A 15,734-nucleotide genomic window follows, 5' to 3' on the forward strand; every position below is an offset into this window, starting at 1 on the left:
TTTTCTTTCGTCAGCAGACACTCAGGTTGTTTCCACATCTTGGCTATTATGAATAATGTTACAGTGAACATGGGTGCACAGATATCTCTTCTTGATCCAGATTTCAATTCCTTTGTATATATACCCAGAAGAAGAACTGCTGATCATATGATAGGCTCTATTTTAATTTTTTGAGGAAATTCCATATTGCTTACTATAATGGTTATACAAATTTACATTCCTACCAACAGCATACAAGGATTCCATTTTCTCCACATCCTCCCCAATACGTGCCTCCTGTCATTTTGAGAATAGCCATCCTAACAAGCATCAGGTGATACTTCACTCAAGTCCAATTTCCATTTCCCTGATCATTATAGATGCCGAGGACCTTTCCATGTACCTGTTAGCCTTTTGGATTTCTCCTTTTGAGAAGTATCTCTTTAAGTCCTTTGCCCATTTTTGAGTCAGGCTGTTTTCTTGCCATTGAGTTGTGTGAGTACTTCAAATATTTTGGATATTAATGTCTTATTTGATATATTTTTTACAAATATTTTTCTCATTCCATAGCTGTCTTTTCATTTTGATAATTTTTTCATTTGCTGTACAGGTTTTTAATTTAATTCCACATGTCTAATTTTGCTTTTGTTGCCTGTGTTTTTCTGTCATATTCAAACAATTATCACCAAGATCAATGTCAAGGTTTTTCCGAAAGTTTTCTTCTAAAAGTTGTATGGTTTCAGATCCTATGTTTAAGCCTTTAATCCATTTTGGGTTGATTTTTGTGTATGGTGTAAGATAAGCGTCCAATTTCATTCTTTTGCATGTGGATACCCAGAATTCCCAACATCCTTTGTTGAAAAGATTATGCTTTCCCCATTGTAGGTTCTCAGCATCCTTGTCAAAGACCAGTTGCCCATAATTGCATAGGTTTATTTCTGGGTTTTCTATTAAGTTTCATTGGTCTGTGTGTATGTTTGTATGCTAGTGCCAAATTGTTTGATTACTATACTTTTATAACAAAATTTGAAGTTAGAAAGTATTATGACTATAGCCTTTGCTCTTCTTGCTGAAGATTACTTTCGATCTTTGGGGTCTTTTGGAGCTTCACATGGATTTTAGGACTGTTTCTCTATTTCTCTAAAAACAAATGGTTGGGGTTCTGATAGAGATTGCACTGAAACTGTAGATCACTTAAGGCTGTATGGACATTATAATAATATTAATACTTCTAATCCACGAACTCGGATGTCTATTTACTTGCTGCTTTAAATTTTTTTTTCATAAACTTATAATTTTCACTACACAAGTGATTCAACTCCCTGCTTAATTCCTAAGTATTTTATTCTTTTTGTTGCTAATATAAGGAAAACTGTATCCTTAATTTCTCTCTCATATAGATCATAGTGTATGAAAATCCCACTGATTCCTAAGCATGTTGATTTTGTATCTCTAAACATTACTGAATTCATATATTATTTCTCCAAGTTTTCTGTGGAATCTTTAAGGTTTTCCATATTTATGATGTTATCTACAAATAGATAATTTTACTTCTTTCCCTTCCCATATAATGCATTCATTTCTTCTTCTTGCCTGACTGCTTTTCCCAGTATTTCCAGTACTACGTTGGAGAGAAACGGTAAAAGTGGGGATACTTGCCTTTTACCAAATCTTAGAGAAAAAGCTTTCAGTTTTTCCCAATTATGATGTTAACTGTGGGTTGTTCATATATGGGCTGTCTTAGTCTGTTCTGTGCTGCTATAACAGAAAATCAGAAACTAGGTAATTTATTAAGAAAAGAAATGTATTTATCATATAATAGTTCTGGAGACTGGAAGTCCAATAACAAGGTGGTGGCATCTGATTAGGTTCTTCTTATGAAATCAACCCCGGAGGAAAGCAACAGGGTAAGAGAGGGCAAAGGGTGGCAGGGCCACTATGGGGAGCTAAATCCAACCTTTTATAAGGCACCCACTCCTGCAATAAGGACCCACTTCCACAATAATGGTATCAATCCATTCATAAGAGCAGAGCCAATATAACCTAATCTCCTCCTAAAGAACCCACCTCTTAATATGGTTACAATAGTAATTAAACTTCAATATGTGTTTTGGAGGGGATAAACATTAAAACAACAGCATTGGCCTATATTGTATTGAGAAAAGTTCCTTCTATACCTATTATGTTGAGAGTTTTTTTCATGAAAGGATATTGAACTTTGTCAAGTGTTTATCCTGCATCTATTGAGATATTAGTGTTTTTTTGTCTTTCACTGTATTAATACAGTATACTGCATTTATAGATTTTAGTATATTTCACTATACTTACATTCCAGAGATAAATCCCACTCAATCATGGTATGACTGTTAATATATTCTTGAATTTGGTTTGCTAGTATTTTAAAGAGGATTTCTGCATCTATGTTTATCTGGAATATTGGCCTGTAGTTCTCCCCTTTCTTGTGTTTCTGTCTAGATTTGGAATCAGAGTGATGCAGGTCTCATAACACAAGTTTGGGCGGTGTAAGAGACAGGAAAAACTAAATTGTTTTTCCTACTCTCACATACAACACAATAACAATTCTCTTCACCCAGATTTTTATGGGGTTTTTCTCATACTGACCACTTCCCTGACGCCACCTAGCTGTCATATAATTCAATCCAATTCTGACATTATCTACCTGGTCCCACAGATAAGGGCTCAGTCCCACAAGACTGCCCCCACAACTTCAGATGCTAATCACAAGTCCCAAGTTCTGACCCATACTTCTGACAAACCAGCTATAAATTTGGGATTCTCACAACTGTCTCCTCAAGTTTGATTCATTTGCTAGAGTGGCCCATAGAACTCAAGGAAACACTTTTACTTACTATTGCCAATTTATTACAAAGGAACTTTTAAAGGATGCAGATAAACAGCTAGATGGAAAAGACGCCTAGGGCAAAGTGTGAAGAAGGGACATGAAACTTACATGCCCTCTCCAGGTGTGCCACCTTTCAGGTACCTCCACATGTTTAACAACCCAGAAACTCCCCAAACTCTGTTCTTGGGATTTTTAATGGAAACTTCATTACAGAGGCATGATTTATTAAATCACTGGCTTTGGCAATCAACCGAACCTGGAGGTCCAAGTTCTGGTAGCCAGCACCAATTTTGAGGCTATCCAGGACACTACCAAGAGTAGCGTCATTACAACAAAAGATGCTCCTATCACTCAGCAAAGCCCAAGACATTTAGGAACTCTGTTTCAGATGCTCTTATCACTCAAGAAATTACAAAGATCACAGAAATTATCTGTTGGGAACCAGGGTCAAAGATAACATATTGGAAAAACAATATTATCCTAGTGCTTCTATCTACCAGAGTTTTAGGAGCTCTAAGTCAGGAACCAGGGGCAGAGACCAATATAATATTTCTTATTTCACAAAAGTGTTCCCTCTTCTATTTTTCAGAAAAGTTCAAGAAAGGCTGGTACTACTTCTCCTTTAAATGTTTCATAGAATTCATCAGTGAAGTCATCTGGCCCTAGGCTTTTTTTGTTGGTTTTTTGATTGAGTAATTCAATCTCCGTATTTGTTATTGGTCTGTTTAGGCTCTTTATTTCTTCTTGATTCAGTCATGTTGGGTTGTATATTTCTAGGAATTTATCCACTTCTTCCAAGGTTATCCAATCTGGTGCCATAAATTATTGATAACAGTTCTTTATGATCCTTTTTGTTTCTCTGTTATCCATTGTAATGACTCTACTTTCGTTTCTAATTTATCTAAGTCTTTTTTTTCTTAGACTAGCTAAGAGTTTGATTTTTTTTTATCTTTCCACAAAACCAAGCCTGTTTTGTTGATTTTTTCCCCATTGTTTTTCTCTTTTGCATTTAATTTTTTTGTACTCTAATCATTATTTCTTTCCATATAGTAACTTTGGGGTTAGTTTGTTTTTTCTTTTTCTAGTTCTGTGAGTTAGAAAACTAGGTTAAGTGAGATCTTTCTTCTCTTCTAATTTAGGCATGTATTACTATAATCTTCCCTCAGAGTCTTGTTTTGCTACATCTCACAAATTTTAGTGAGTTATATTTGTTTTCATTTGCTTCAAGGTATTATTTAAATTCCCCTTTATTTCCTCTTTTAGCAAATAGTTGTTCAACTGTATGTTTAGTTTTCACATTTTTGCTAATTTTCCCATTTTCTGTTATTGATTTCTAGATTCATTCCACCATGGTCTAAAAGATATTGGTATGATTTCCATCTTCTTAAATTTCTAAATACTAGTGTTGTGACCTAACACATGATCTATTCTGAAGAATGTTTCATGTGCACTTGAGAAGAATGAGTATTCTGCTGATTTGGAGGTAGAAAATCCTATATATATTTCTTAGGCACATTTAGTGTACAGTGTTTTAAGTCAGGTGTTTCATTATTGATTTTCTACCTGAATGTTCCAACCATTATTGACAGTGGAACACTGAAATCTCCTACTATTATTTTATTGCTACCATTTTCTCCCTTCAGATTTGTATTTGTTTTATATAAGATTGCTGGGTGCAAATATATTTAAATTGTTGTATCCTTCTGTTAAACTGACTCTTTTGTCATTATTTAATGGCCTTCTTCCTCTCTAGGGACAGTTCTTGTCCTAAAGTCTGTTTTGTCTAAGTTTAGCCACTTCTGCTCTCTTTTGGTTATAATTTACATGGAATAAGATATTCCTTCGTGTTCAGCCAAGTCTGTTCAAAGCAGCATATGGTTGGGTATTTTTTCTTTAATTCATTGAGTCACTCTATGCCCTTTGATTGGGGAGTTTAATCCATTTATACTTGAAGTAATTATTAACAGTAAGTAAAGATTTATTACTGCCATTTTGCTACTTATTTTCTGCTTGTTTTGCAGGCTTTTGTTCCTTACTCTATTGCTGTCTTCATTTGTTATTTGATTGTGGGGTTTTTTTTTCTAATGGTTTGGTTTGATTTCTCTTTAGCATTTGCGTATTTACAATAGGTTTGCCTTTGTGGTTACAATTGTCTACTTTAATTTGGTAACAACGTAAATTCAATGGCCTACAAAACTCTACACTTTTACCTACCCGTACACTATGTGTTTTTGAAGTCAGAGTTTACTACTTTTCATACTGTAAATCCAATATCAATTTTCTGTCATTATACTTATTTTTAATACCTTTTTGTCTTTTAAGTCCTCTCCCCCACCCTACCTTAGTAACAGGATGCTGCTCTGTTTCCCAGGCTGCAGTGCAATGGGGCAATCCTAGCTCACTGCAGCCTCAAACTCCCAGGTTCAAGTGATCCTTCTGCCTCGGTTTCACAGGTAGCTGAGACTACAGGTGCCTAACACCATAACTGATAATTTTTTTGTTCTTCCTTCTTTTTGTAGAGATGAGGTCTTGCTACATTGTTCAGGCTGGTGTGAGACACCTGGCCTCATGTGATCTTCCCACCCCAGCCTCCTAAAGCAGTGGGATTACAAGTGTGAGTCACCACACCCAGCCTTCTTTAAAGTTTTATATTGGGGTTGCAGTTATTTCTGTACCACCCTTAACAGTATTATGTTATTCTATATTTGACTGTACATTTACCCCTGAGCTTTACATACTTTCTTTCATACGTTTTTACATTGGTGTTTATCATTTTTCTATTCCATTTTAAGAACTCCATTAGCATTTCTTCTCAGGCAAGCCTAGTGATGACAAACTCCCTCAATTTTCATGTGTCTGGGAAAGACTTTATCTCCTTTCATTTTTAAGGATAGCTTTCCAGGGTATAATAATCATGGCTGGTCAGGTTTCCCCACCCCCCGCCCAGTACTTTGAATATATCATCCCATTATCTCCTAGCCTGGAATATACATGTTGAGAAATTCACTGATCATTTCGCGGGGGTAGAGGCCGGCTTCCCTTGTATGAGATGAGTTGCCTTTCTCAGGCAGCTTTCAAAATTCTATCTTTGAGTTTTGACAATTATAATAAGTCTTGATGTAGACTTCTTTAACTGTTGTGGGGTTCTCTGAGCCTGAGTCTGGATATCTCTTTTGCTCTCCATATTTAGGAAGTTTTGGGTTATTTCTTTTAAAAAAGAAAAAAGCTTTCTGCCTGCTTCTCTTCAATCCCTATAATGCATATATTCATTCAATTCTAGTGTCCCATAAGTTCCAAAGACTTTCTTCATTTTTTTCATTCTTTCTTTCCTCTTACTGGGTAATTCCAAATGACCTGTTTTCAAGTTCTCTTGATTATTTCTTCTGCTTCACTAAGTCTGCTGCTGAAGCTCTCTACTGCACTTTCTAGTTTCTTCAGCGTATTTTTCACCTCTAGAATTTCTGTTTGGTTCTTTCTCATGGCTTCACTTTCTTGATGTTCTCATTTTGTTTTTATGTTGTTTTCCTGATTTTGTTACATTATTTATCTGTGTTCTCTTACAGTTCACTGACCTTCAACAGTTATTTTGAATATTTTATCAGGGACTTCATGGATCTTCATTTGTTTGGATTGCTTGCTGGATATTTATTGTATTCTCTTGGTGGTGTCAAGTTTTCCTGATTTTTCATGTTCCTTGTATCCTTGCATTGCTGTCTGTGCACTTAAAGAAGTAGTCACATTCTCCAGTTTTTATGGACTGGCTTCAGAAAGGATAGCCAATTACTCAGATGGGAGCACTGCCTTGGGGGGAACGCAGGAGTATATTATTGCACTAAGCCTAGTGGCACACAGAGTGCCAAAGTGCAGGCAAGTACAACAACTCCTGGTTTATATGTATGCACTGGCGTGGCAGCTCAGGGAGCTACAGTTGGCAATATCAGTAACAGGGCAGTCCTCAGCTCCAAAAGCTACAGGGTGTAGGCAGTGGCTGCCAGCAGCACCTCTGTGTTAAGAAGTGAGCACCCCCGGGTAGGTGGGAGCCAAGGCAGGTGGTGGCAGAGGCCAGGTGGAGTTTGGTTGCAGGCATACATGTGGCAGTGGGGGCCATGGCCAGCTGTGGCCATGTGTGTGCATGGCTATTTGGCCTGCTGCATATGGACATGGATTGACAACAACTGTGGGACAGGGCGGTAGCTTGCATTCCTCCAGCTGAAGGGGTTGGCTGCAGACATATAAACAGAAGTAAAAACCAGAGCCAAGAGCAAGGACCAGGGCTGGCCATGGGCAAACACACTACAAACTGATAGTCTTAGGCTCCAAATTGTCTACCAGGTCATTCTGCTCTTTAGACAAACCTCTCCAAGGAAACCCTCCAATGAAAATGGCAAAAGACAAGTAGAGCTTTAATAATCCATGCTAACCCTGCAAAATATCAATTTACTAGATAATTTGAAAATGATGATTTGTTTATAGTTAACCTTCTTGGATTCAATAGATTAAAATGCCTTTGTTTCCTAGCAAATCTAATTATTTTATGGTTATTTTAGCTTCTCTCAGACCAGAAGTAGAGTTGAAAATAAGCCCACTAACTTCAGACTATCATAATTTCCTAAAAAATAAAAACTCACCCTTTCTAACAATTTCTGAAGCTTTAATGTTTTCTCTTCACGTAACTTTTCCCTTAGCTGCTGTGCTTTCATTTGTTTTTCTTCATGTTTCTTCTTAGATTCTGCAATTGTTCTATTAATACAAACAAATGGACAAGAGACATGAAATGTTTACATGATAAGGCCAGAAAAAGTGTTCTTTAGACTTCATAGTTCTTAAAGTATGCAAAACTAATTTTGGCCCAACACTTCAGGAAAGCTTTGTTACTTTTCAATGGATCTGAAACTGTCCTGAAGTAATGTGCCCAAAAATGCCATGTAGCATTTTTATTTAACAATCAAGAGTGGCTAGTTTTCTTCCTGTGAACCACTTCAAATTAATTTTCAAATGCCAGACCTTTTACGAGAGGGTGAAGAAAGTTTTTCATGCATGTGAATTCCATGCCCTGGAGGTCTAGCAGGTTCTTCTTCTACAATGTCCCCCCAGGATGTATTTTGGCGCCAAGACTCACGAGCTGTTTAGAAAAAAATACTATCATTGTTTAACCACATAGGTCTATAAAACATTTGAGAACAAACTTTTGAACACTGTACTAACACAGCCAATATGCATATACACAATACCTTCATAGTCTGCAAGGACATCGTTCCAGTCCATGGACATACCACAGAAAGATACACTCCCACTGCCCATGCTCGCCTAAAATGTAATAAGGGAAGCTGAAAATCAAATCTTTGAACACAATTACAACTTTAGAAAATGAACCACACATGAAAATTTCCTACCTATTGTTAATATATTCCATTAAACCAACAGTTAAAAACCAGGAAAACGGTACCTACCAGTACACTCATAATAATTACCAAGTTAAAATACACAGCCTATTCATATTAAGAGCCTAGCAGCCATTAACAGTAGAGACAAATGAAGTAAATTTAAGAAATATACTGGTCTTATCCTATTACTACATAAATGCTAACATATACAGACCAAATACTGAAGAACTGAAGATTGTTTGGCATTAAAATTTAATAAACCAATATGTAAAACATTTAAAGTTATTTTATTCTTTAACAAATTCCCATCATTAACATATATATCCTAAGCACTTAGTAAAGGAAGGTAGTGTATCATTTGCTCATTTATTTATTTATTTATTTATTTTTGAGATTGAGTCTCACTCTGTGGCCCAGGCTGGAGTGCAGTGGCATGATCTCAGCTCACTGCAACCTCCACCTCCCGGGTTCAAACTATTCTCCTGCCTCAGCCTCCCGAGTAGCTGGGACTATAGGAGCCCGCCACCACACCCGGCTAATTTTTGTATTTTTAATAGAGGCGGGGTTTCATCATATTGGCCAGGCTGGTCGCAAACTCCTGACCTTGTGATCCACCAGACTCGGCCTCCCAAAGTGCTGGGATTACAGGCGTGAGCCACCATGCCCAGCCTACTTTTTGCTAATAGAATACAAAAGTAAAATGCCTTAGCTTTGTCTTCACTCTCTATAAATTATAATTAGAGTAATGTTGAGTTCTTACTTTATGTCAGACTCAATTTTTTAACTGTTTTTAATAGAGCGGGGTTTTGCTATGTTGCCCAGGCTGGTCTCGAACTCCTGTCCTCAAGCAATCCTACTGCCTTGACCTCCCAAAGTGCTGAGATTACAGGCATACAGCACCACGACTGGCCTAGACTCAATTTCTTGACTGGTAAAATCACAGTAACAACTTCTAATTTGTCAACTGTATCATATATGAAAATACTTAGTAATGGTAAAGTGCTAACAAAAGATTTGCTATTGTTTATTATATAAGTCTAAATCATCCTGAGAATAATAGTTATGATTACTGAACATGATTTTTAAGTAACTAATTTTAAATAGGACTAGATGGACTCCAAGTCTTTCTGGCCCAGATAATTTTGTTTCTAAATATAAATTTTGAATAGTTATGTTAAAAAGTCTCACAGAAAAATCACTGTCGTTGTCAGTTTCAATGTTAATATCATTGTTTTCTTCAGCTTCAATTTCTCTAGTTAACTGTTCTTCTTCAGCAATAGCACTAGCAATGGCTTCTTCATTGGCCTTTTCTAGACGATCTGCTAGCTCTTCTTTTTTAGCAAGGACTTCTGCCATGGACTATAAAGTTAAAAACACATAAACAAAAAGAAAAATCATCACTTGACTGGAAAGTAATCATTTTTTATGTTATAACATGAACTCAACAGTATACATAAAATTGTACTGATCTAGAACCATAAAAGGTGGGGTTCTATATAAGCTCATCCACTTACTAGCTGTGTGCCTTAGAAGCTTCTAAAAACCAAGAATCTACTTGGTATTCCATAAAATGGAACAATAATCAATGATTTGCCTTATTTACCAGACAGCTATGTATGAGAAACTGTGAAGTTATTTATTTAACAGGTATTATTAATGACAAAGTGTGAATTTCATTTAAGTGCCAAAATTTAAAACAATTATAGATTGAATACACTCATTAAATGTAAAATCAAAATAGTATACTATAATGGGAACATGGAAAGAATATATGCTATACTGGTGATGATGCTTTCTGAACATATATACACCTAACTTTAAAAAATGCATTATAAATAACAAAAACACATGAAATTCATTAATTAATAAATCCTCATGAGAAGCTAAAAATGTATACTAGAAACCCTAAATCAAACACTGAAATAACAAAAAACGTGTGGTTAATAAGCCATCAAAGGTGATAAAATAAAATTATTAAAAAATTAAAAATGGAAGGAAGAACACAAGTCAAAGAGAAAACAAATAGTAAAATGGTGGATTTAAACAAACTATATCAATAATTATATTACATGTAAATGTAACATGTAATAGGCAGAGATTATCAAATTAGATAAAAAATAAGACTGAACTATATGTTTCCTAGAAGAAAATAAACAGATTACAAATAAAAGATCTATGCTAATTAAAAGAGAGCTGAAATATTAATATCAGACACAGATTTCAGAGCAAAAAATATCACGAGGAATAAAGAAGACCATTTTATAATAAATAAAAGGGTCAATCCATCAAGACAACAAAACAATACTAAATGTTTATAGACATAACAGAACTTCAAAATATATAAGGTAAAAACTTATTGAAATGCAAAAAAATATAAACCTAATGAGAATGTAAAATGATGCAACCAATCTGGAAAGCAGTCTGACAGTTGCTCAAAGAGTTAAACATAGAGTTCATATAACCCAACAGTTCCACTCCTACACATATATCCAGGAGAAATAAAAAATGTACCCACACAAAAAATTTTATGCAAATACTTAAAGCAGTGCTATTCATAATAGCACAGTGGAAACAACCTAAATGTCCGTCAACTGATGAATAAATAAAATGTGGTATATTCATTCAGTGGACTATACTATTTGATCACAAAAAAGAACAAAGTACTGAGACAAACTAAGATATGAATGAATCTCTAAAACATGCTAAGAAGCCAGTCACAAATAACCATATACTGCATTTCATTTCTATGAAATGTCTAAAATAGGCAAAATTATATATGGAGAAAGCAGTGTAGTGGTTGTCTATGGCATGTGTGGGTGGAGTGAAAGGGAGTAACTGCCAGTGGGCACTGGGTTTCCTTTTCAGAGTGATGAAAGAGTTCTAAAGCTGATTATAGTGATGGTTGTACAACTCTGTGAATATACTAAAAAACAACAGTAAACTTGAAACAGATGGATTGTATTATATGTAAATTATCATCTCAATAAAGTTGTTACAAAAGAAATAGATCCACAGTTACAGTCAGTGATCTCAGTACCCCTCTCTCAACTGACAGAAAAAGTAAACAAAAAACTAGTAAGGATATAGAAGACCTGAACAATACTACCAACAAAATTGATCTAAGTATTTTCTCAAAAGAAATAAAAACATATGTTCACACAAAGATATATACAAAAACGTTCGTGGCATCTTTATTCATTAAAAAAAAGATGTAATTCAAATGTCTCTGGGCAAGTGAATGAACAAACATTGTGTTACACGCATATAACAGAATACTAGCAAAGTCAATTAACAGAATGAAGTATTAATACACACAGCTACATGGATAAATCTCAAAATAAGTATGTTGAGTGAAAGAAACCAAGCAAAGCTTACACAACTCAATTTATATAAAACTGTCATCACAGTGAACAGGCAACCTACAGAATGGAGAAAATTTTTGCAATCTACCCATCTGACAAAGCGTTAATATTTAGAATCTATAAAGAACTTAAACATATTTACAAGAAAAAAAAACAAACAACCCGGCCGGGTGCAGGGGCTCACGCCTGTAATCCCAGCACTTTGGGAGGCCAAGGCAGGCGGATCACGAGGTCAGGAGATTGAGACCATCCTAGTTAATACGGTGAAAACCCATCTCTACTAAAAAATACAAAAAATTAGCCAAGCGTGGTGGCGGGCGCCTGTAGTCCCAGTTACTCGGGAGGGTGAGGCAGGAGAATGGTGTGAACCCAGGAGATGGAGCTTGCAGTGAGCCAAGACTGCGCCACTATACTCCAGCCTGGGCGACAGAGCGAGACTCCGTCAAGAAAGAAAAGAGAAGAGAAGAGAAGAGAGAGAAAGAGACCGGGAGAGAGAGAGAGAGAAAAGGAAGGAAGGAAGGAAGGAAGGAAGGAAGGAAGGAAGGAAGGAAGGAAGGAAGGAAGGGAGGGAGGGAGGGAGGGAGGGAGGGAGGGAGGGAGGGAGGGAGGGAGGAGGGGGAGGGAGGGAGGGAGGGAGGGAGGGAGGGAGGGAGGGAGGGAGGGAGGGAGGGAAAGAACGAACGAACGAACGAACCCCATCAAAAAGTGGGCAAAGGATATGAACAGACACTTCTTAAAAGAAGACATTTATGCAGCCAACAGACACATGAAAAAATGCTCATCATCACTGGCCATCAGAGAAATGCAAATTAAAACCACAATGAGATCCCATCTATCACACCAGTTAGAATGGCGATCATTAAAAACTCAGGAAACAAAAGATGCTGGAGAGGATGTGGAGAAATAGGAATGCTTTCACATTGTTGGTGGGAATGTAAATTAGTTCAACCATTGTAGACAGTGTGGTGATTCCTTAAGGATCTAGAACTAGAAATACCATTTGACCCAGCAATCCCATTACTGGGCATATACCCGAAGGATTATAAATCATGCTACTATAAAGACATACGCACACATATGTTTATTGTGGCACTATTCACAATAGCGAAGACTTAGAACCAACACAAATGTCCATCAATGATAGACTGGATTAACAAAATGTGGCACATATATACCATTGAATACTATGCAGCCATAAAAAAAGATGAGTTCATGCCCTTTGTAGGGACACGGATGAAGCTGGAAACCATCATTCTAAGCAAACTATCACAAGGACAGAAAACCAAACACCGCATGTTCTCACTCATAGGTGGGAGTTGAACAATGAGAACACATGGACACAGAGCGAGGAATATCACATACTGGGGCTGAGGGTGGGGGGCTGGGGGAGGGATAGCATTAGGAAAAATACCTAATGTAAATGACAAGTTGATGGGTTCAGCAAACCAACATGGCACATGTATACCTATGTAACAAACCCGTACGTTGTGCACATGTACCCTACAACTTACAGTATAATTTTAAAAAAAGAAAGAAAGAAAAGAAAAAACAGTTGTCTCATCACTACAGGAATTCTCTGTAACTCTCCACTGGAAACTAAACATTAAGGTGCTTATCACCTTATCACCTTTGGTTTGTCAAAACAAAACAAAAAGTATTCTTAAGACCTCTAAGAATACACTAATATTCACATTAAAGCAGAACTTATTTTCTTTTAAGTATGCAAGTTTGACCCTCAAAATAACCAAAAGGTTTTACGACTCTGCAAGTTTACATATGTGATGGAAATAAAAACAATGAGGTTAAGAATTTTTAATTCTTTCATGCTTATTTAAGTATGGGGGATAGATTTCCTCTTTTAAAATTTGATTCTACAGAATCAAACTGCAAAATATACAATTTGATATACAACTACTAAAACAAATGACCAAATTCCACCCCATACAATAAACTCACTACTTATTTGACCATAATTATGTTCAACATTTAGAAATGTTCATTACTAAAAGACAAGATGAAAATCAATTGTTCTACCTTATTAAAAGAATCTAAACATTTGTTTTTTATATTACTATAACTTTAATTTTCCTTTTTACCCTTAAACAACCCATATCAAGTTTCATCTCTATTGCTATTATCCCTATGAAATGTATAATTTTACCTAATACCATGTGTTGTTAAGATCTTTCAGTATAAGGCATCAAATTTTAGAAGAAATTATAGTGCACAGCAGCCTTTAAAAAATAAAAATTAAGTAATTTTTCACAGCTTTTTATATGTGCCTATTTCTTTGGAAAGTTAGTTTTTAAACAAAGTTAGCATGATTTATTCCAGATTATCCCCAGGTCAAGTATCTTAATACTAAAATGAGCAAAAGGAAGAGATGGGTAGAAATATGTTGTCATCCAAAACCATAAATCTATAAATAATCACAAATCAATGCATTTTTAGAGATTCTGGAATAGGGATGATAAATAAATCTCATCTCAAAGACGAACTCCAAGCAAATGGTAGTGGCTGTCTAAAGTACTCTGTTAAGAAAGTTTTTAAAACTAAGTCTAGCAGACACCATTTCCCATCTATCAGAATGCTAGCATGAAAGACTTTATTGTTACTAGTTTAGATTCTTAACTTTGGGCTAAAGAACATTTGATCAAATCACACACAAACCAAATGATTTTGAACAAGTCACTTAACTCTCAACAGTCTCACTTTCTTCCTCTAAAAAGCAAGAATCTTAACTATATCAAAAGTTTACCATAAGAATAAAATGTTAAAATGAAATAACATACATAAAAATGCTTTAAAAAGTATAAATCATACAAGTTATTATTATTGGGGTTTATGCCTCTTAAATATACTCAGAATTCTGATAAGTTGTTCTTACCAAGTTAGCAGCACTCACATTTGAAATATCTGAAGGGTCCATTTCATTTTCTATCCTTGCTTTCTCTGCTGGAAATTTTTCTTCATTTACTTGTAAAGGAGGTGTACCAGCTTGCAGCATAACTGAAACACACTCTGTATCAATGTGGACAGCAGGTATTTCAGAAGTTCGAACATAATTGTCTTGAATACTGCCAGAATTCTTCACATCATCCAATGTACTCACTGTGAACTAACAAAACGTAGAGAATGAATCAGAGATAATTTAAAAATACAAACTATTCCACTCTAGAAGAAGAGATGATTTTGCTTAACCTATGAAGAGGTACTTGATTGGATGACAGAAAATTTACTCATCTCTTTTGTATGTTTCAAGTGTAACAAAAGGACAGGGACCATTAAACACAAATTTTACTTGCATGCCTACTATGTACTGGGCACTGTCGAAAGTTTTCTAAGAAATTAAGCAATTTATATTGTAATTTTCTTGTAGTAGGCCAATTTGTGATGAGTATTTTACGTCCTTTGCAAAAGAAATCTAGTCACAAGTATGAGGCATTCACTGTATTATGCTCATACAACCAAAAGTATTACATAGTCTTTTGCAAAGACTGTCTAATATCGAATGAGGACATTCAGCACTTTTGAAAAAATCCTGAAACCAATTTTTACAAAAATATATTTGGAGGGCATTTTACAAAAAAAAATTTATATTATTCTCTTCAGATAATACTAACATGATCTCAAAGTATCTTTGTTAAAAATTCATATGGTACATGAACCCAATTCTCAGATCTGAAAGAGAAAAGCATGACCTAAGGGTGAAGATTGAAAGCATGTAGTGTCTCATTACGACATTCATACACCTTAGATTTAGATATCTTCCCTATTCCCCTTTAGGAATATTTAATAACAAACCAACAGAAATGTACATACAATATAAAAAAACAAATACTGGCGTAGGCTAAATACACATCCATTTTTTTAAAACCTTTCAATTTAGTAGAGTCAAGCCTTTATTTTTACTTTGGACAGAGAAGAGAAAGAACAGTACTGTGTTTTCCAATGATACTCCAAGTCAAAGAACTAAAATCTAAAATTATGAATTTAAAACTCACATCACTTCTTAAATAAACATTAGATAAACACTGCAGTGGCCATAAACCTCCCCCCAGTTTGATAAATTATTTATACAAATATCAAACTTGGCTAAGTCTCGTAAACTACTTTAAAAATTCTACTATTAGTCTGAACTTAAAG

The 15,734-nt window shown here is 35.4% G+C and overlaps 2 protein-coding genes across 12 annotated transcripts in view; one reads left to right on the forward strand and one right to left on the reverse strand.

Annotated features, from left to right (window-relative positions):
- Positions 1-15,734, reverse strand: part of SCAPER (S-phase cyclin A associated protein in the ER) — a 571,361-nt gene that overhangs the window by 415,929 nt on the left and 139,698 nt on the right. For 8 of the 11 annotated variants that reach the window (XM_050799824.1, XM_050799823.1, XM_050799825.1 and 5 more), the window contains 5 exons: positions 14,476-14,706; positions 9,415-9,585; positions 8,074-8,149; positions 7,847-7,964; positions 7,471-7,582 (listed from right to left, as the gene is read on the reverse strand). In XM_050799824.1, the coding sequence (XP_050655781.1) occupies positions 7,471-7,582; positions 7,847-7,964; positions 8,074-8,149; positions 9,415-9,585; positions 14,476-14,706 (708 nt within the window). The remainder of the gene's footprint in view (positions 1-7,470; positions 7,583-7,846; positions 7,965-8,073; positions 8,150-9,414; positions 9,586-14,475; positions 14,707-15,734) is intronic. The other 3 variants (XM_050799829.1, XM_050799826.1, XM_050799828.1) reach the window with 1 other exon arrangement.
- The window catches only part of RCN2 (reticulocalbin 2), a 466,582-nt gene that overhangs the window by 258,456 nt on the left and 192,392 nt on the right, over positions 1-15,734 (forward strand). The window lies entirely within an intron of this gene.

This window comes from Macaca thibetana, chromosome 7, assembly GCF_024542745.1.
Source record: "Macaca thibetana thibetana isolate TM-01 chromosome 7, ASM2454274v1, whole genome shotgun sequence".
NCBI lineage: Eukaryota > Metazoa > Chordata > Mammalia > Primates > Cercopithecidae > Macaca > Macaca thibetana.